The sequence below is a fragment of the Ovis canadensis genome, chromosome 19 (assembly GCF_042477335.2).
Source record: "Ovis canadensis isolate MfBH-ARS-UI-01 breed Bighorn chromosome 19, ARS-UI_OviCan_v2, whole genome shotgun sequence".
NCBI lineage: Eukaryota > Metazoa > Chordata > Mammalia > Artiodactyla > Bovidae > Ovis > Ovis canadensis.
Window position 1 is genome coordinate 27,079,967 of NC_091263.1, and position 18,763 is coordinate 27,098,729.

Genomic DNA, 18,763 nt, shown 5'->3' on the forward strand with positions numbered 1-18,763 from the left:
GCAGCAGTAGCAGCAGCAGCCACTGACATAATGGTGGTGTCAGTAGTGGTGTCTCTAGAATTCTATTTTACCTTATTACCTTTTACCTTATTCTGGTTTTACCTTATTCTGGTTGCTTCATATCTGCAAGACGGCTGCCCAAGCATCATGACCATGGTTAAGTTAGGAAGAAGGGGGAAGACGGGGGATTCCAGCATGTATATCCATTTTCTGAAAAAACAAAACCAAAACTTTTTATAGAAATACCCTCAGCAGACTTGTCATATTTCATTGACTAGAACCGGATCTCATGTAACAAACAGCAAGGGAGACTGGGAGAGTGGAAAATGGGCTGGTCATGATTGATTTATACCACTTGTAATTAATTGCCTGAGACTGGAGACCTTGGTGCATGGATCAAAATCAGGAATCTGTTATTAGGAAAGAAGGGATGGAATACATTTCTGGATCAACAATGAACAAAGCTTGCCACAAGTGGTTTGTATTCAACAATAAAGCCCATTGTCTGCTAGCACTCACTCCGGACAGCCATTGCTCTTTCACACTATGTGCCATTGATTTTATGTGACATCCAAAAATGTTGTTTGATCAAGTAATTTTGCCAGGAGCTTGCTCTGCTTTTCCTCAGGAGCCTACGACTCAGTTTACAAGTCATGGTTTGAATTGTGTTAGTTTTCACTGTAAGGTAGACAACTTTAATGATGCCTCTCTGGGTTTGATCTTTTCTCTGTCTTTAGTGACAAAATGTATCCTTACTACACTGGACATTTTACCCATATTACAAAAGACTTGATTGGTTTGCTATCTAGCTTACAGGATCTGATGTGAAGAGGATGCAAAAAATTTCAGTGGGCTTCCTGCCACTATTTGACAAAGTTTCATAAGAGATGATGCCTCTGGGACTAAAGATGATTACCAACTAACAAAATTCCATTTTCAGGTATTCATTACCATATCTGAGTCACACTTTTTTTTTTCTGTTTGTATAAAATTATCTCATCCTACACACTCATTTACCCTGGTATATGTGGTCATAATTTATACTGCAGTATTTTTGTTGCTATTTTCAATACTATTTTTATGCTTTAGTGAGCCTCCTTTAAACTACTGATCCATTTTTATGATTTGTGGATATACTACCATATAATAGTAACAATAAAATGGAAATATAACACATGAAAACAATCACATGTAAAAGATGTGAAAATCTTTTAACCAAGTTGAACTAGAGTGAGTGGCATTCTCTTTACTATGAACTGAGCTGAACTGGCCGACTCACTTCTAGTGGTACAGGTGCCCGTACAAAACCATGATGATGACTATAAAGATAATGGGATTTCTGTGGAAATGATCACTGACCTCACATTTATGCAATGTATGGGAACAAAATTGCTTGTCTGTGTAGCAGACCCTGCCATGTGCCACTCATATCCCCCTCACACAGTTCTCACATGTGTTCATGGTGGTTTCTGTAGGGCTAGCAGGGATGGCATCCGATGGAACTGGAGCACAATGTCCAGGGCCAGCTCCTGCAAGAGGAAATTCACTTCTGTACCATCTATGGAGATCTGCAGTGAACCAGGGCCCTAGGTTCATTCAGGAGCGGAGGGGGCGGGATCTTAATGAATCCAGTGAATCTCTGCCCTCCCACGTGGAGCTGATAGATATGACGTGAGATAATTTACTTACTGGAAAACACAAGTATACTAACGGCCACAATAGTAACATCTGTGATGGTTTAAAAACATGGCTGCAAATTCTTTCACACTTACCAAAACAAGGATACCTCTCGCCTCTAATATGGGCCGGTTTTAATGACCTGTCATGAGCAAACTGTGGAAGAAGTGATACTGTACAATTTCCAAGGTAAGTCAGTAGGTGACAGTGCTACACGCAACTGTTAGGTCGAAGGACATTTTCATTTAAAATTCTGATCCGATTGCCAAGTTGTTCTCCACTTCTCTCCCATCCTTCCACCCCCGCCCTCCACCCCCAACAGTGGATAAATACTCCTTTTGGATCAGTATACTGGTTTCAGTTGGCATTTCTTTACTGCGGGAGAAGTGAAGCATCTTTTTCCTTGGAACATCGCCTGGGGTCAGAAGACCCAGCTGGAGGCAAGAGCGGGACTCAGCGGAGCCAGGCGGCCCCGCCGACAACACCCACGGCTCCACTCACTCCCCGGGCTCCTCTGTTTTCGGCGCTTTCCTTCCTCCCCCACAATATTCAGATTCCTGGAACCAGGCTCGGTGACCTCACGCCGGTGACTTCACATCCGGGACCTTCTGGGAATTCTCAGCAGCACTTTTTCGTTAGAAAACTAACGAGGGGGGAGGAAGGGGGTGCGTCCGGGGAGGGCCGCCGGAGCTTCTGGGGAAGGAGGGAGGGAGCCGCGCAGAGGCCTCTTCCTCCTTCCGGTCGGGGGTGGGTGGGGCTGGCAGCGGCGCGCCGCCCGGCTGCCGCCGCGAGACCTGAGGCCCCGCCCTCTGCCTCTCCCTTCCCCGCCCCCCCATGGTCGCGCGCGCCTCCCACGGGACGTGGATCCCGGCGCCTGTCGCTACAGGTTTGGGACCCGGGGCCCCAAGCTGAGCCTCTGCCAGTTTTCCTCCGAAGTTAGGTCACCGTCTTACTTGGCAGCTCTGCCACAGGTGGGGCGGGTTTTTTTCATGGGGGAAAAAATTGTGTGTGTGTCAGTGACTGGCAGGTACCAGTGGGGGCGGGGTACGGGGAACGCAACAAATCGGAAGTTTACAGAGGCGTTTTCCAAGCTACAAAACTGCATAAGGTTGAGAGGTCGGAGAAGGACAACCTCCATGGCTTTTGTTTCCTTGAAGGGGTTGCTTCAGAGCTGAGTCTTCAATACAGAGCTATCCAGAAATGACAGGAGGGTGAAATGAGCGGGCTGCTGCTTCCATTTAAAAAAACATTTTTTTTTTTTAGAATATATCTTACAACTGTGGTGGTTAAAGATGAAGATACTAATGTTATATATTAAACTGTTCTCTATAACTTCAAAGTTGTTTTTTTCCTTCTTCTTTTGAAAGAAGTTAGAATATTTTCATGGACCCCTCAAGTATTGTGGGCCTGAGGCCCCATCCATGCCTGCTGTGCGCAGTGGGTAAGCTGGCCCTGGACAAAGGCCGGCAGCATGACAAAGCCTGGATGGAACATTAAAGGACCTAGAAGGTCTGATTCTCTTGGGGGAATGAGAGAGGCTATGAACACAGGTGGCAGCTGCACAAGAAGGGCCTTGAATGACCTGAGGAGTGTGGATTTTATGGTGGAGGTGGTGAGGAGCCACTGCTGGGCCTGACTGGAGGGTTGACCCAGGGATGGGACTGGAGGTGGGCTGGCTGTTGCCTTAATGACATCCAAACTTGCTGAGCCACATTTGAGATGGAAGGGAGGGGAAGGGGAAGCCACAGATTGATGTGAGGGGGCTGGAGAAGCCTGGGCTGACTTCTTTGGGTCATCCCTCCTGGAAAGGAGAAAGCAAGAGGAGAAACTGTACTGGTTCCAGGACTTTGGAGAGATCAAATGAAAGGTCCTTCACCAGTCACAAAGCAGGGAGAGTTTGCCTACCTTAATAGATGTTTAGGGGGCTTCAGGGCCACCTCTTGCCCAGATCTCTGTGGTGGTTCCTACTAGCTATTCCATCCCCCTCTCTCTTGCCCAAGGCACCTCTCCAAAGCGCCATTCCCACTGGGCTGTTTTCCTGCTCCCCATGGGCCGGAGGACAAAACCACAGCCCTCACCTGGGCATTTCCAGAGTTCAGAATGAGAAAAAACAGACTGGGTTTTCAACACCCCTACAGTAGATCACTGTTCCAGAATCTCATTTGGCTACATGTTTCTCAGTCCCCAATAACTGCCCTTTCTCCCCTACCCTCCACTCCCTGCCAGAAAACAAAAAACAAACCAAAAACTATGCTTGACTCCCACCTTCCAATGCAAACACTGGGCTTCCTCCAGAGCAGGCCAGGCCAAAATCAAGGGCCGGGACAGGAACTACAAGGGAGAAGAACTGGGCTCAAATGACTCATTGAAAGACAAGTCTTCATTTATTCACCATAAACCATGGATTGAGCTCCTACTATGTGCTTTTGTACCATTCTAGATACTGGAGATACAAAAATAAGCAAAGAAGAAGTGGTTGGCATGGAGATGAGATTCAGTGGAGGAAGACTTGGCTGTGGAGATGGCACTTTCCAAAGACGATCACATAGAACGTTACCTCTTCCTCATCAAAAGGTATTCAGTCTACGCAGACTTGTGACTCATTTGTAACCAACAGAATGCAGCCCAGGTGATTTTGTGTGACTTCTGTGGCCAGATCATAAAAGGTGATGCAACTTCTACCTTGTTAGTTGGGACACATGCCTTTAGAAACTTGAAATAAAATGCAAGAAATCCAGCCACTCTGAGAATGCCATACTTTGAGGAGGCCCAGGCCACATGGAGAGGCCATGCATATGTGGTTTGTCTGACATCCCAGCTAAGGTCCCAGCCAGTAGCCAGCATCAATTGCCAGGCATTTGAGTGAGAGTTTTCAGACCCTAACTGTCCAATTACCCCCAGCCTTAGACTGAGGCTAAGTTGAGGCCCCACACATCATAGCAGAGAGACAAGCCATGTCCAGTGTGTTCTATCCAAATTGCTGACCCACAGAATTCATGAGCATCATAAAATGGTTTTCTAGACCACTAAACTTGGGGTGGTTTGCTATGCAGGAATAGTATCCAGAACACTGACATTAAACAAGCAAATATGTGAACAAAGATAATTTTATATTGTAATAGGTCCTCAGGAAAACAAAACTAACTCAGCATGTTAACTTGGAGGAAGGCCTCTATAGATGGGGAAGGGGGCGGCATAAGTGGGGGAGGCAAGGGAGGTATAGATCAAGAAAGGTCTTTTTGGAGAGACATTTGAACTGGAATGTGAGTGAGAAAGAGCCCAACCACTAAAGATCTGGGAGAAGAGACTTCTGGGCAGAGGATACAGCAGGTGCAAAGGCCCTGAGGCAGGAATCAGTTTGGTGTTCTGTGAAACCCAGGAAGGCCAGTGTAACTAGGTAGATGTGGGTGAGCAGGAGAGTGGGGCAAAGAAGTTGGAGAGGAAGCTTGAGAGGCAAATCATTCTAGTCTTAGAGGCTGCTGAGAAGAGTTAGATTTCAGACTGAGCGAGCTGAAAGCTTGCAGAGGGTATTATACAGGAGTGACTTGGTCTGGTAAATTCTTGATAAGGGCTTTAGGTGCCAGGTAGATGACAGTCTGTAAAGACAGGGCAAAGGGAAGACCACTTGGGAGGCTATGGCAGTGGTCCAGTAAAGGGGGGGATGGATGGTGGCCTGGGGATGATAGCGGTGAAGATGAGGACGGTTGGGTAAACTCGGAACAGAGGGAGTGAGAGTAATGAGAAGGGAGGAGGCGCCCGGCCGGCAGGAAGGTCCCGGGCGGGGCCGCGACGTGGGTGAGGACCGGAACCCGCATCCTTCTGGAATCTGGGAGGGAGACTCTGAGCTGGGGCCGGCCAGGACGGCGCGTACTGGCGTCCGGCGTCTGCCGCGCGGAGCCTGCCCCTGGCTGCGCGCCGGCCTGCCGGGTGTTTCCCAGCAACCGCTACAGCCGCCCAAAAAGTTCCGAACCCAGCGGCCCTGGTGATGTCATCGTCTCCTTGGAGACAGGGGATGGGAACACGCCCCCTCCAGGCACGGGGCGGAGTCTGGGCCCCAACGCTCAGCTTTAGAGCCCCGTCTCCTCTCGGGCAGGAAGGGAGGTGGTGCTTCGGCCTCCGCGGCAGGTGCGACGGGAGGTGTGCAGGGCCCTGGGCGAGGCCTCAACGAGTAGCTGCTGCTTTTCTTGGTGTGCGCTGCCACCGGTGTGCTCACCACCTACCCACCAACCTCTCCTGTCTCTTCCCCATAGGCCGCCCCCTTTAGCTGTTAGGACTGGCTCTTCTTGTCATTCGGGTCACTTCCTCAGAGATGCCTTCCCCAACCACCCAAGCTAAAGTAACTGCCAACCTTCTTGTGGGCTACTTGTTTTATTTCCTTTGCTCCCTTCTAAAATTACCTGTGTTTTGTAATATATCTTCCCATAAGGTCAGGGATAAATTCTGCCATGCTCATCTGTATTCCCTGGAAGGAATCTGGCATGAAGTAGGTGCTCAATAAATGCTAGTTGGCTGAATCAGTGAATTCGCTCAATCATTTCATTTCACACATGGGTGCATTTATTCGACATTTGTGCAGTGCCTTCTAGGCAATCGTGATAAGCATTAAGGATACTGAGATGAACAAGACAGGGACTCCACCGGGAGGTGAGAAAAAGAGATAGATTAAAACTAATTATATGAAAAGTGAACTTCCTAGAGTTCCAGATGCTGGGCCTATCTCCAAGCACTTTATGCATATTAATTCACTTAATCTTCACAATAGTAGGCACTATAATCAGCCCCACTTAACAAATGAGACAGGCTTGCCTTAAGCTTCTGGGTCCTGTAATCAAGTGAGACCAACAGAGGGCAGTGGAGGGAAACACCTGGTAAAGGGGAGTTATAGTAAGATGTGTAGCCAGCCCAGGTAGGTAGATTTGCTGTCTTAATTGCTCACATACACGTCTTCCAGGGGGCAGGCTGCTTCCAGCTCAGAGCTCTGCTGCCTCAGGGGAATATCTGTCAGTGGTGAATATCTGTCAATGATGAATCTTGGAGGACTGAGCCCTGGGCTGGTGGTAAGATGAGAGCCCACCTGTTTAATAAAAGCAAACTGTGGAAAAGTTCCTACCTAACGTTGTTGGGGGCAGGATGTGTGTGTGTGTGTGTGTGTGTGTATGTAGAGGTGGACAATTGTTGATAAAGCCCCTTTCTGTTCAGAAGGGTAAGCTCAATATTCAAAAAAGTACGATCATGGCATCTAGTCCCATAACTTCATGGTATATAGAAGGGGGAAAAGTGGAAGCAATGACAGATTTTATTTTCTTGGGCTCCAAAATCACTATAGACTGTGACTGCAGGCACGAAATTAAAAAACACTTCTCTCTTGGAAAAAAAAGCTATGACAAACCTGGACAACGTATTAAAAAGCAGGAATATCACTTTGCCGATAAAGGTCTGTATAGTCAAAGCTATGGTTTTTCCAGTAGTCAAGTACAGGTGTGAGAGTTGGACCATAAAGAAGGCTGAGTGCCGAAAAATTGATGCTTTGGAATTGTGATGTTGGAGAAGACTCTTGAGAGTCCCTTGGACAGCAAGGAGATCAAACCAGTCAATTCTAGAGGAAATCTACCCTGAATATTCTTTGGAAGGACTGAGGCTGAAGTTGAAACTCCAGTATTTTGGCCACGTGATGCGAAGAGCTGACTCATTGGAAAAGACCCTGATCTTGGGAAAGACTGAAGGCAGGAGGAGAAGGGGACGGCAGAGGATGAGGTGGTTAGAAGGCATCACTGAGTCAGCGGACGTGAATTTGAGCAAACTCTGGGAGATAGTGAAGGGCAGGAAAACCTGGCGTGCTGCAATCCATGGAGTCACAAAGAGTTGGACACAACTGAGCAACTGAACAACAACATACTGAAGGGTATTTAGGAAATGCAGAAATTATACTCACTCCCACCTCTGGGTTTTTGCGTGTGCTCATCCGCCTAACCGGCACTCCCCACTCCTGCCCATTGCCCGGTAATTGGCATTTTGTGACTAAGATCTCAGTTGAAAACTTTTTTTCCCGCCTTGGGGAGATCTGCCTTGGCCACTTTCTCTAAGGCAATCACCTGTCACTGTCACATGACATGTTTTATAATTCCTACCCCACAGTGGGAGAGTGGCCTAGTCAGGTGCATCACTCTTATTCCTTATCTGATATTTCCTATTTATTCATAGTCTCCCTGCCTTCTCATTCTAGAGAGTCAGTTCCTTGAATGTGATGGAGTCTAATGATCCCATTAGACCTTACCTCTGGATCCATGCTGCCCAGAACATGTCTGGCAAGCAGCAGTTGCTCAGTGCTTTTTGAAAGTATGGAAAGGGTCCTTTACCAAATCATCCTGGCTTTCCAGGCTGGGATCTGCGCCCACCCCTTCCCAGGAACCTCTGCACATTGTGCCTGGTCTGACCCGGAGGCAGTGGCCCAGCAATCTTGGCCATTGGAGTTCTCCTGGCTTGTGGCCCTCCCTCCTTGCTGGGCCTGACTGGGCCATTCTTCCACCCTCGGCAGATTCCACCCCAGGGAGATGTCCAAGAACCTCTAGGTGGGGAAGCCAGAGGTGTGGGGCCAGCAGTGTATGTATGTGTGGGGGCGTGGGGAGTAAGGAGAGTGGGGGTGGGCAGGCCTCTCTGGTTCCCAGCCGAGATGGTGGAAGAAGGGGGTGGCTTTTCAGAGCCTTCCAACACTGCTGCTTGCAGGGAAACAGGGCAGCTAGACATGTGGCTGCTTTTCCCCTAGACTGAGCCCAGACTCTGTGTACAGACAGACGTGGAGAGAAGGGAATAAAACTTTGCTTTATTAGACTGTATCCTTCCTCTTTGGGGTACAAAGTGAGAGGCCGTGGGGGTGGAGAGAATCTTTGGCTTCTAGGGACATTGGTGATCGTGGACTTTGTCTGTGTGAACTTGGTGCTGCCAGGATGACCCGCTGAATGAGGGAGACGCTGATGCCGGGGCCCTTCTGGGGCCCTAGTCAACATGTAACAGAGACCAATCCGGCTGGCCCTGTCTTCTGTAGGAATTGAAGAGCAGGAGGCTGAGAACATTTGACTCGCACTAAAGAAATAAAGGCTGAAAAAGTGGAAGGTCACTCAGGGGGTCTCTCAATCGCAGGCAGTGGCATGCAGACTCACTTGTGTTGGCGTGCGGGCCAGACCTGTGTGAGAAGCGTGTGTTTCTGTGCACATTATATCCTCCACAAGCAGCCACAAGCCCCCATTCTGTTGCTGGGCTTGGGCTACTCCGGAAGGCTTCTTCCCTATCATCCCCCCTCCTGCCATTTGCAAGAACCTGGCCCATGGATGCTACTGATGAAAGGGAAACTGCCCCTGGATCTCAGAACATGCCCTTTCTTTTTGGTTGTTTCCTCGTGCGTGCAGGAAGTGAGCACCCACCTCCGTCCCGGGTCCCTGGAGATGGGTGGAAGACTGTGGTAGCAGACGGAGGGGCTCACTGTGCAGCTGGTGTGGGGTGGCCACAGGGCACACGCAGCATGTCAGCTTCTGCCAGGCTCGTGCTGAGCTCAGTTGGGCTGTGCAGAAACTGCCTCATCAAGGCGGAAGTGTGGTGCCCGAGGTGGGGGCCTGGGCCCCTAGGTGGCTCGGTGAGCTCAGTGACCGTGGTGGGGGACATGAGCGTTGTGGTCCTGCACTGGTCCACCCTCTCAGTCCCTGCTCCTGTGGCTCCATAGTGCCGGGAGCCACCCGGCGCCGTCTGCAGCTCCAGAGCACTCTTCTGCCTGGTGGGCAGGGCGCTGGCTGCAGCATGGCCAGGTGGTGGCGGTCCAGAGAGCTGGGGGGCCTCTTTCTTTCCAGCCTTGTGCTGGATATCTTTCTGGTGGGGCTGAGTCTGGCATTCATCCTGGGTGAAATGTGCCCTCTTCAGAGAGATCTCAGGGTTGCCCCTGGGGCTGGCCTCCTCCGGAAGCTCCCTTGTGGCCGACTCCATGGAGATAAAAGGTGGGGAGGAGGGTGACTCTCTGCTGAGAGGTAACACTTGGGGAAGGTGTGAGTCCTCTCTCAAGGTCTCCAGCTTCCTGGTGGAAGGGGTGGCCAGGGCTGCTTGGCTTCTGGCCTCTGAGTGATTTCTGTCCTTGGCTTGACTCTGGACCTCAGTATGGCTCATAACCTCAGTTTGGCTCTTGACTAGAGTTTGACTTTTGACCTCCTGGCCTGAGCAGTTGGGCCTGACTCTCCCGCTGTCTGTGAGACTGACCTCGTGGGCACTGTGTTCCTTTGGGGGTCCCTGGGAATGGCCCCTGGTGTTAGTCCCAGGCTGGAGGCTAGACATGGAGTTGAGCGCCTTGTGCACGGCCTCCTCGATGTCCAGCAGCCTGGCCAGGGTCTGTTCCTTCAGCCGGGCCACTTCCGTGCTAACCCTCGTTAGCTCCCCAAAGGCCTGCTCCACAGAGGCCTCAGGCTTGCGGGGGGTAGCGGGAGCCGGAGGGGCTCCTGGCAGCTGGGGCACAGCCTCAAAGAGCCTCCGCAGTGCCCGCACGTCCACAGTGCTTTCGGCCTCCTTCTCCAGAGCTTGCACCTGGCTCAGGAGGCCCTGGAGCTCTTGCTGGCCTCCCTGCAGAATCTCAGGGCTCTCAGGGGCCCCTTGCTGGGAACTGTCCGCGCCCTTCTCTCCTGGGAGTCTAGGGCCCCGCTGCAGTGAGATGGGGTGGCTGCTGAGAGCTGAGAGCCCGAGGGGGTCAGGGCTGTGGTTGTTGCTGCCCATTGCCTGGCTCTTGGTGGGGCTGGGGGCCACGGTGCTGGGGCCATGCTGGGGGCTGGGCTGGCTCTGTCCAGCGGGGCCCTGGGGCAGAGATACTCGGCCCTGGTCTGCAGCGATGGAGACCTTGTTTGGCCGAGGGTCGTGGTCAGCTGTAGCCGTCTCACCTTGTTTGTATTTTCCTTGCCCCACCTCCTCAGCGGCGCTGTGAGCCAGGGCTGAGGGCTTGGACAGCCAGCGAGGAAGGGGGAGCTGGCTTAGGTGTGCAGGTTTGGGGGGCACCTGGGGCTTCTTTCTCAGGTGTGTGAGAGGCTCCGGTTTCAGGGTCTTTGTCTGTGACTCCCCAGCGCTTTTCTGGCCAGCAGGGCTGCTGTGGGAGTGGAGAAGGGGGTCCTGCGTGGGCTTGGAGGCCTGCCAGATGGAATTCTCATCATGCCTGGGTTGGGCTGGGAAGTCCGGTCCCGTCACAGCAGCTGGGAGAGGAGGAGGAGGAGGAACAGAGGCATTATGGGAGTGCAGACTGGCACCTGCCGCCCGCGGCCCGGAGGCCCGAGTGTGGTGGGCTAAAGGGGCAGCCTTCAGGGTGGTCTCTGCAGCTTGGAGGCCCCCCAGGCTGAGTCCTGCCATCACCTTCTCTGGAGGCGCCCAGGCCTTCTGTGTGTGGCCCCCTGGCTCCTCTTGCCTGGGCCCGAGACTCTGACCCAGGCCTTCCAGGAGTGGAAGGGGTCCTTGCTCAGATGGCAGGACAGCCCTTTGACCCGGTAGGTCAAAGGTCCTGACGGGATGAGCAGTGTAGATGCCATCCTGAATAGTCTCCCACCCCCCAGGCAGCCCTCCAGGCAGTGCTTTCTGTTCCCCACTGACCTTGCTGGGGGCTGCTGGGATCCTGGGGTTGCCTCCCACCAGAGGCCTGCTGTTGCTCTGGGCAGCCCCTGTGGCCGGTGCTTGCGGAAGCCCATCCTGGGTGGGCATAGAGGCGGCCCCAGGGGTGGGGCCTGGCTTGTGCTTGCTCCGAGCTTGCTGCTGCAGGCTTTGGGCTTCAGCTGTTGCTGTCCTTCGACTCTGCATGGTGACCTGGAGGTCTGGAAACCTAGGTCCTGGGGGCATAGTCATGGCTCCCTCTGACTTTCCTAAAGCTGTCATCCCTTTCTGCCCAGTGCACCTGCCTTCCTGCTTTTCTTCCCCAGCCAGAGAGACTGCCTTTCCGGTGGCCTGTGGGGCACAGGGGGTGGCCCCTGGCCCTCTCAGATGCCCCATCCCCACGCCAGGGTCCAGTGGGGGAATGTGGATGATGCTCTCAGCCGGGGGCAGCTTCTGGGCCCCCTCGCTGGCTGGCACTGAACTTGAGTCAGCCGGCGGCTCCCACCGCAGACTGTGCAGGCCACTCAGGTCTCCTTTGTTTATGCAGCCGGCCAGCAGCTGCACACTGCTCCTTTCGGGCGCCCTGCTGGCTGGCCGGGGTTGCAGGGAGTAGGCAGTCAGCGCCACCAGGCCCTGCTCTGTCTCCTGCATCACCAGCCCCGTCCTCCCCGCCGAGGTCCCGAGGCCACAAGCCAGCAACTGCTGGAACTCAGGGTCCATGTCTTCGATGCTCCCGCTGCTGCCTGGCGCTGGCAGCTTCAGCGGCTTGAGGTGAAGCTGGCCCGCGGGGTCCTCCTGCACCAGCAGCCCCTGCTGGTCCACGTCTGCCTGGCGCAGCACTTGGCGGACGATCCTGGGAAGCTCCCCAGACACCAGCTCCTCTTTCCGAACGTGGGGGCTGCCCTGCCCTGGGCCTGGGAGCACGTACCTGGCAAGGCAGAGCTCCCCTGGCCCTCGGGCCTCCATGAGGATGCCTCCATGGTGCAGGACGCCAGGCGTGGCATGCAGCGTCCGCAGGGTCCCCTCGGCTGCAGTCTCTTGCCTCTCCGGCACCCCCTTGCCCGAGGGACCCACGGGCTGTTCTTCCTGGAAGTTGCCCCCTCGGATGCTCTCAGCTGCCAGGGAGCCCATGGGGCAGTTCTCAAAGAGCCAGGTGAACTTGTGTACTGAGCCCGCTGGAATGGGCTCAGGGATTTCCCTGGGTCCCTGGTCTTCTCTCTTGCCTGCCTCCAGAGCCTGGAAAACCTCCTTCTGACGAGACACCTGCCCGGAGGGGATGTCCACTCTGCTGCAGTACCGCACAGGCCCCCTTCCACAGGGGTGGCCTGAGGCCTGCAGAGGCTCAGTCTCAAAGACGTGTCTCTCCGTCTGTCTTTCCCCAGCCTGGACCTGGCTCACCTCAAGGTGCTGCTCCTTGGAGCCTTCTGGCCAGTCCGGGGATTGGGGCGCGAACATCCAGGTGCACGACCGTGCCTTGCTTGTGGGGTCTGTGACCTCTGACCCCTGCCTCTCGGCCAGCTCACTCATCGGGCACGTCTCGAACAGCCAGCGGATGGTCTTCACGTCACCCTTGTGGGGTGCTTCGGGCTGAGGGCCTCCCTGAGGCTTTCCTTCTTCTTCCTGTCGTTCCTGCTGCTCCCGTTGGTGGATTACCTCCAGGGGCTGTGTCTCAAACAGCCACCGGGCAGTGCCCACATCTCCAGCCACCACTTCCTGCCGGGTGATGCCCCGCACCACATCGACGGTACTGGGGCTTCGGCCGAGTCGGTCTAGGGGCTGTGTCTCAAACATCCACTTGTAACCCTGCACGTCACCTCCGACTACCTGTTCTCTGCTGACGGAGGTCAGGGCATGGAGGTGACCTTTGGCGTCCTGCATGGCGTACACTGGGGACCCTGTGTCCTGGGACTGCCCAGCGGAATTGGTTCCTTCTGCTCTGTGTAAGCTCCCAGGGGCCAAAGCTTCGCCCTGCCCGATACTGTCCAGGGGAAGGGTCTCAAAAAGGTTCTTGAAAGTCTTCACATCTCCCTTCACCCCATCCCTCTCGGGGGCACCCTGAGAGAGGGTTGGTGCTGAGGGGTCAGCATTGGATAGACGCTCATTTGTGAACCTCTCGCCCTCCTGGGGACCCACCCGCTGCAGGTGACCCACTTGGACATTGTCTCTGAGGGTGTCCAAGGGCTTTGTCTCAAATAGCCACAGGGTGGAGCGGACGTCCCCGGGGACCACTGCCTCTTTGGGTGGGACCTCTGCTCTGTCTTCCTCTTCCCCCTTGAGAGTGTCTAATGCTCGGGTCTCAAACAGACGCCGCTGCTGCTGAACATCTGGACCAGGAGGGATAAGGTCCGGGGATGGCTGGAAGTCCTGCTCATCCACTAAGATCTCCCGGATGGCATCCAGGGGCTGTGTCTCAAAGATCCAGCGAGTCGCGCTGACATCGGGCCGGGCCGCCTCCTCCAGGGAGATCCCGCGGATCACCCGCACCTGGCTGGGGTCCCGGTTGATGGCGTCCAGAGGCTTGGTCTCGAAGAGCCAACGGCCAGACCTCACTGCATTGCTTTGGATCTCCTCCCGGTAGGCGGCCTTGACCTCGTGGATGGCGCCCTCTGAGTCCTGGATGGCACACAGCGGCTCTGTTTGGAACAGCTTCACCGTCTTCTTCACATCGCCTTTCAGCTCCTGGATCTCTGAGCGCAGCTCCAAGGGGCTCTGCTCCTGGGTGGAGGGGCGGGAGCCAAGGCGGTCCAGTGGCCGTGTCTCAAAGAGCATCCTGGTACCCTGGACGTCTCCGCTGGCTGCAGGCTCCCTCACTGTAGCCTCTGGTGCTTCAGCACGAACCGTCAGCGCATCCAGCGGCTTCGTCTCAAACAGCTGGCGGGCTGCACGCACGTCCCCTCCGGATGGCCGAGGTCCGGCCGGCTCCTGGTTTACGCTGTTAGTAAAGGAGCCTTCCTCAAACTTGCGGGAGGTGGCCTGGACGTTGCCACCGGGCACGGACTCCTTGGCAGGTGGCTTCTCATGGTCCCCAATGGCATCCAGCCGCCAGTTCTCAAAGATCCAGCGCATGCACTGGACATCGCCCTCGGTGGGCTCCTCGGAACCCAGGACCTCAGCCAAGTCTTCGGCCACGGCCTCAGCCAGATTCTTGCGGAGCTCGGGGTGGATGTGCTTGTAGAGGCGGCGGAGCTCGCTGGCTTGCCGCTGCTGGTGGAACTTGGAGAAGGACTCCTTGGGTGGCGGCGGCGGTAGGTCCTCCAGGGCAGGTGGTGGAGGGGGGGGCAGGTCCTCTGTAGCTGCCATCGGGATGGTTGGGGTGGGGGCCACCTGCATCTGGGCACTGGCCATCCTTCTGAAGAGAGGGGGCAGAGATGAGGATGGGGTTGGGGGATTTCAGTGAGATGGGGGTTGGTTGCAGAGTAGCCCTAGGTGGCGTGTGCTTAGAGACCACCCCTCCCCCTTTCCAGACCTCCCCGGGGTCTCACCCTGCTACCTGAATGGTTGCTGTGTGACTAGTCTTGAACTTAAGGCATATAGAGCCATCCATCAGGTGGGTCCCTGCTCCCCCAGAATCACCTGGGTTGTCACGGCGCCAGCAGGGCACTACAGGCTTTGAAACTCTGTCTTCCAGTTAACGGGTGCCCAACCCCACAGTGGGAAAACTGTTCCTGTCCTGTCCTATCCTTGCTTGCTTTTGCCAAAATCAGTTTTTCCCTGGTAGACTCCCAGGTGAGTGGCCTGGGGGAATTCTGATTTTTAAGGGATCCCAGCCAGGGAGAAGCAGGTCCCTACACTGGTGACTGGGCTTCCCTGGTGGCTCAGACGGTAAAGAATCTACTTGCAATGAGGGAGGTCTAGGTTTGATCCCTGGGGTGGGAAGATCCCCTGGAGGAGGGCTTGGTCTCCAGTATTCTTGCCTGGAGAATCCCATGGACAGCGGAGCCTGGCGGGCTGCAGTCCATGGAGTCACAAAGGTTTGGACAGGGACATGACTAAGTGAGCACACAAACTGGTGACTCTTTCTCATGGAGAGAACTAGTTATCAGTCACGTTTCCTTTCTCACCACCAGAGGGCGCACTCGTCCCTTTCACTGGGGGGCTGTCCCGCCTTTAGCTCTTGGCTCTCCTTTCTCAGGCCAGGGAGGCCAAGCAGGGGCCGGCAGCTCTTGCTGCAGCAGAAGCAGTAAGGCTGAGTGAGTGTCCACCAGTTGTCTCGCAGTTAGGCAGAACCCAATTCTGAATCCTAGCTAGGGGTTTTCTGAGCTAGGGGGACCTCTAGAAGCTTCTGGCCCAACCACTCTTGATTAAAGATGAGGAAACCAGGGTCCAGAGTCAGATCTTGGTGAATGAGGCGCAAGCAGTGCTGGATCGGGGTTTCGAAACACTTTAGGTAGGAAGTGTGAAGCTTTCTCAGTGGCTGTGGTGGCCCTCTGTTCCCAGCAGACACCCCAGGAGGGGAGGCAGTGAGACTTGAGGGCCTTCCTGCAGCGATAGCCTCACCCCTTGCTCACGGACCCCCGTCCCCAACTGTGTGCAGCACGAATCTCCTGTGCACGCCTTCTTTCTCCCTCTTCGTGCCCATCAGCTTCCGCCAAGGCACTGCCCCCCACGCCCCTGGCCCACCTTCTCTGGCCTCTGTCCTCGCTGTCTTATCTGTCTTGTGACAGGTGTGCTAACAGTCCCCAGAGGCCAGTAGGGAAAGAATGAGAAGCACGTCCCCCCCTCACTGCCCCTGACCCACAGCTCTGCTCCACGCTCAGTGCTAAATATAGCCGAGGTGCTGGCCTCCACACAGCGGCCCTGGGCTGGGGAGAGGTCCGGCTCAGCCAGTGGGACCCTGGGAGCCTGACCCCCCTTGGTTCCTTCTCTGCCCTGGGCTCCCTGATCCTGCCTGCTGAGCTGGTGTTTGGCCTCTGGCTGCAGGATGACCAGTGCTTCTGGCCACAGGAACCTGGGGGTGGGGGAGGGACTTCCTTCTCTCGACTACCTCAGCAGGGGGGAGACTAAGCCCTGCTTGCTCCACCCACACCCCAGCCTGTCCTCTGAAGACATCCAAGGAGTATGACCTCTAAAGTCGACAGTCCAAGTCTCATCACGCGCTCTAGGTGCTTCCTTTAGCCTGGGTTCTCATGAGGACCCCCCCGACCAAAGGCAAACCTTGATGGTCCCCACGTCCTCCCTGCCGTCACCAGTGTGGCCTGAGCAGATGGCAGGTACGGGCCACCAGCTCCACCCCGCCTCCACCGCCTCCCCCAGGAATCTCCAGAATCCCTGCTGTGGTCACTTATGATCGAATCAGAGTCCAGAGAGGGCAGAGATGAGGACCTGCCGAGGTCACTGGGCCCAATCCCCTCATTGTTTGGAAGGGGAAACCGGCCCCAAGAGGGGAAGGAGCTGACCCCGGCGACTCCACCAGGCGGTAGCAAGGCCTCCCCACCTCGTTTCTCAAGGATGGGGACCGGGTGCGGTGAAGGCCGAATCCAGAACTGATACCAGGCTTTGGGTAAGGCCTGAACCCCAGGGGTGCCCCTGAGCTTGGCCTCCCAGGCCTGGGCCAGCCTCTCCGGGTGACCCCCGCTTTTGCCTCCAAGTCTGCTCTTTCCTGGCCCAGACCCCTTCACGCATCTCTATACTTGGGCAGTATACTCTAGCGCTCAGACCTGGCCACCCACCTTTACCCCCAGGTCTTCCTTAAGGCTGTCCTACTGGGCACGCTGATGGCCCACATCACACCCAGGCCCTAGGCCATGTGGGGTGCTGGGCTCAGGCCAGCCCTGGGGAGACATTCCCGAGCCAGCTATGTCAAGACTTCTACCCACAGCAGCTGGGCACAGGGCTTGTCCTGGCAGCACAGTCAGACCCCCGTGTCCTCCCCCGCCTCTTCTGTCCAGACACTGGGCCTAGCTGGGGCTCCTTGGAAAGAAAGCCTGAAGCCTGAGGAGCTCCGTACCTGATTTTAAAAATCACAACACCAGACCACCTCCTCCAGCAAGCCTTTCTGGATTACGCCAGACTGGCTGGAACCTGCCCCTCTGTAGGCCTCAGGCCTGTGCCAGCCAGGCCGAACGCTACCATGGGGCTCACAATAATTGTCTGGCAACTTCCTTGTGGAATCTTCATATCAGACCCCTCCACTCACCTGCTCCAGACGTGTGGCCCCACCTTCCTCCCCTCACTCAGAACTTTCACTAATACGCACTGCCCTGAGAGGGGCCGGAGGGGTTCCCGGCCTGGAAAGCCAGCCCCGCTGGTGTGGCGAGGAAAGGAACGGCTCACTCACCTGCGGGCTCTGCCTGGCTGCTGGGGTTTGGGGTCTTCGGCAGGTGTGGCCCACGGCTCTGTCGTGCCTCTGGTTTGGGCTGCTCTCGCTCTGCTGGCCCCGTCGGACACCTTCTCGCTGCCCTGGCTCGGGGTCTGTGTCCCCTGCCAGCCTCAGCAGCTGCCTTTATCTGGCTGGTTAGGGGGTGGGCCGAGGTGGGGGGGTGGGGGGAGGCTAAGGTCAGAGTATGAAGTGGTTCAGTTATTTTTAGGGCTCTGGAAGTTATTCTCCATCTCGGGCATCAGTTACATGTCCTTTCTGCTAGGGAGGGGAAGAGGAGTGAGCGGGGGAGAGCTTCATTCATCCAAGTCTCCTCTGAGGATTGGGGTCAGTGACTCAGCTGTGGTGTGGGGTGCGGACATCCCAGACTATTCTGAGGGAATGAATAAGGAGGCGCATCTGACACCTGGTCAGCTTGGCCCCCCACCTTGTGATCCCCCACGTCCCTACCCCAGCCTCTGACTATGTCTGACGTGTGGCGTGACTATGTCCCACCCTGCCAGGAGACTGGAGGCCCCCTGAGGGCAGGCCTAGGCCCTTGCTCCTCGGTTCTCAGCCCGGATACCCCTGAGAGTAAGGCCCTTCTTCTCCCCACTCCTACACTAGACCTTTCCGCTGTCTCTTCCATCCCTCCCTGCGTCCCACCGCACAGGTGTATACAGCCCTGAGTGCACACAGCTGAATTTGGGGGAAAGACCTCTGGCCCCAGTTCTCCACGGGGTCCAGGTCTGGCAGAGGGCTCTGCAGCATGGTCTGCGGTGTTCCCAGCAGATTATCTGGGTCGTTGTTTACTCTCAGGCTCTGGCCTCTGACTCAGGGCCCAGGCTTTCTGGGAACAGAGAGGAGGGGAGGGGCAGCACACGGGGAGCTGACTCTGGGGTTATTTCTGACCCGGAGTCATCAGCTTCCAGTCACAGAAGGAGTATGTGTGTGTGTTTGTGTGTGGGGGTCACGGCTGCCCCTCCTTGGCTACCCAGAGCCCGAGGGGCTTAGTAGCTCCAGAGATCCTGGCATTTAGGCCGGGAAGGGCACTGTGGCGAGGGGCATCAGGAGACCACGCAGAGCACAAGCGACGGAGGCATTTTGCCCGGTTCCATGTCGAAGTTGTGTTCTGCTACCTGGCAGAACAAGGTCTTTCTTCTGACATCCTGGGGGCCCTCTGGTGCCAGG

General features: G+C 55.4%; 1 protein-coding gene and 1 long non-coding RNA gene across 3 annotated transcripts; one reads left to right on the plus strand and one right to left on the minus strand.

The window, feature by feature from the left end:
• Window positions 1-2,402: 2,402 nt before the first annotated feature.
• Window positions 2,403-6,191, plus strand: LOC138424664 (uncharacterized). The gene is made up of 2 exons (XR_011250930.1): window positions 2,403-2,648; window positions 4,118-6,191. It is a non-coding gene; the product is annotated as an uncharacterized lncRNA (long non-coding RNA).
• Window positions 6,192-8,475: 2,284 nt separating this feature from the next.
• On the minus strand, window positions 8,476-17,614 carry XIRP1 (xin actin binding repeat containing 1). Of its 2 annotated transcripts, XM_069561902.1 has the most exons (3): window positions 17,555-17,614; window positions 11,281-14,626; window positions 8,476-10,889 (listed from the first exon to the last, which is right to left on the minus strand). In XM_069561902.1, the coding sequence occupies exons 2-3, from the start codon at window positions 14,620-14,622 to the stop codon at window positions 10,881-10,883; spliced, it is 3,351 nt and encodes a 1,116-aa protein (XP_069418003.1). In that variant the 5' UTR covers window positions 14,623-14,626; window positions 17,555-17,614; the 3' UTR covers window positions 8,476-10,880. The 2 variants fall into 2 exon arrangements, with proteins under 2 accessions (XP_069418003.1, XP_069418002.1); XM_069561901.1 differs by having other exon boundaries at window positions 8,476-14,626.
• Between the last annotated feature and the right edge of the window lie 1,149 nt (window positions 17,615-18,763).

Excerpts from the sequence above, each read along its gene's own strand:
- XIRP1 (XM_069561901.1), bottom strand. The coding sequence starts at position 14,622 with ATGGCCAGTGCCCAGATGCAGGTGGCCCCCACCCCAACCATCCCGATG.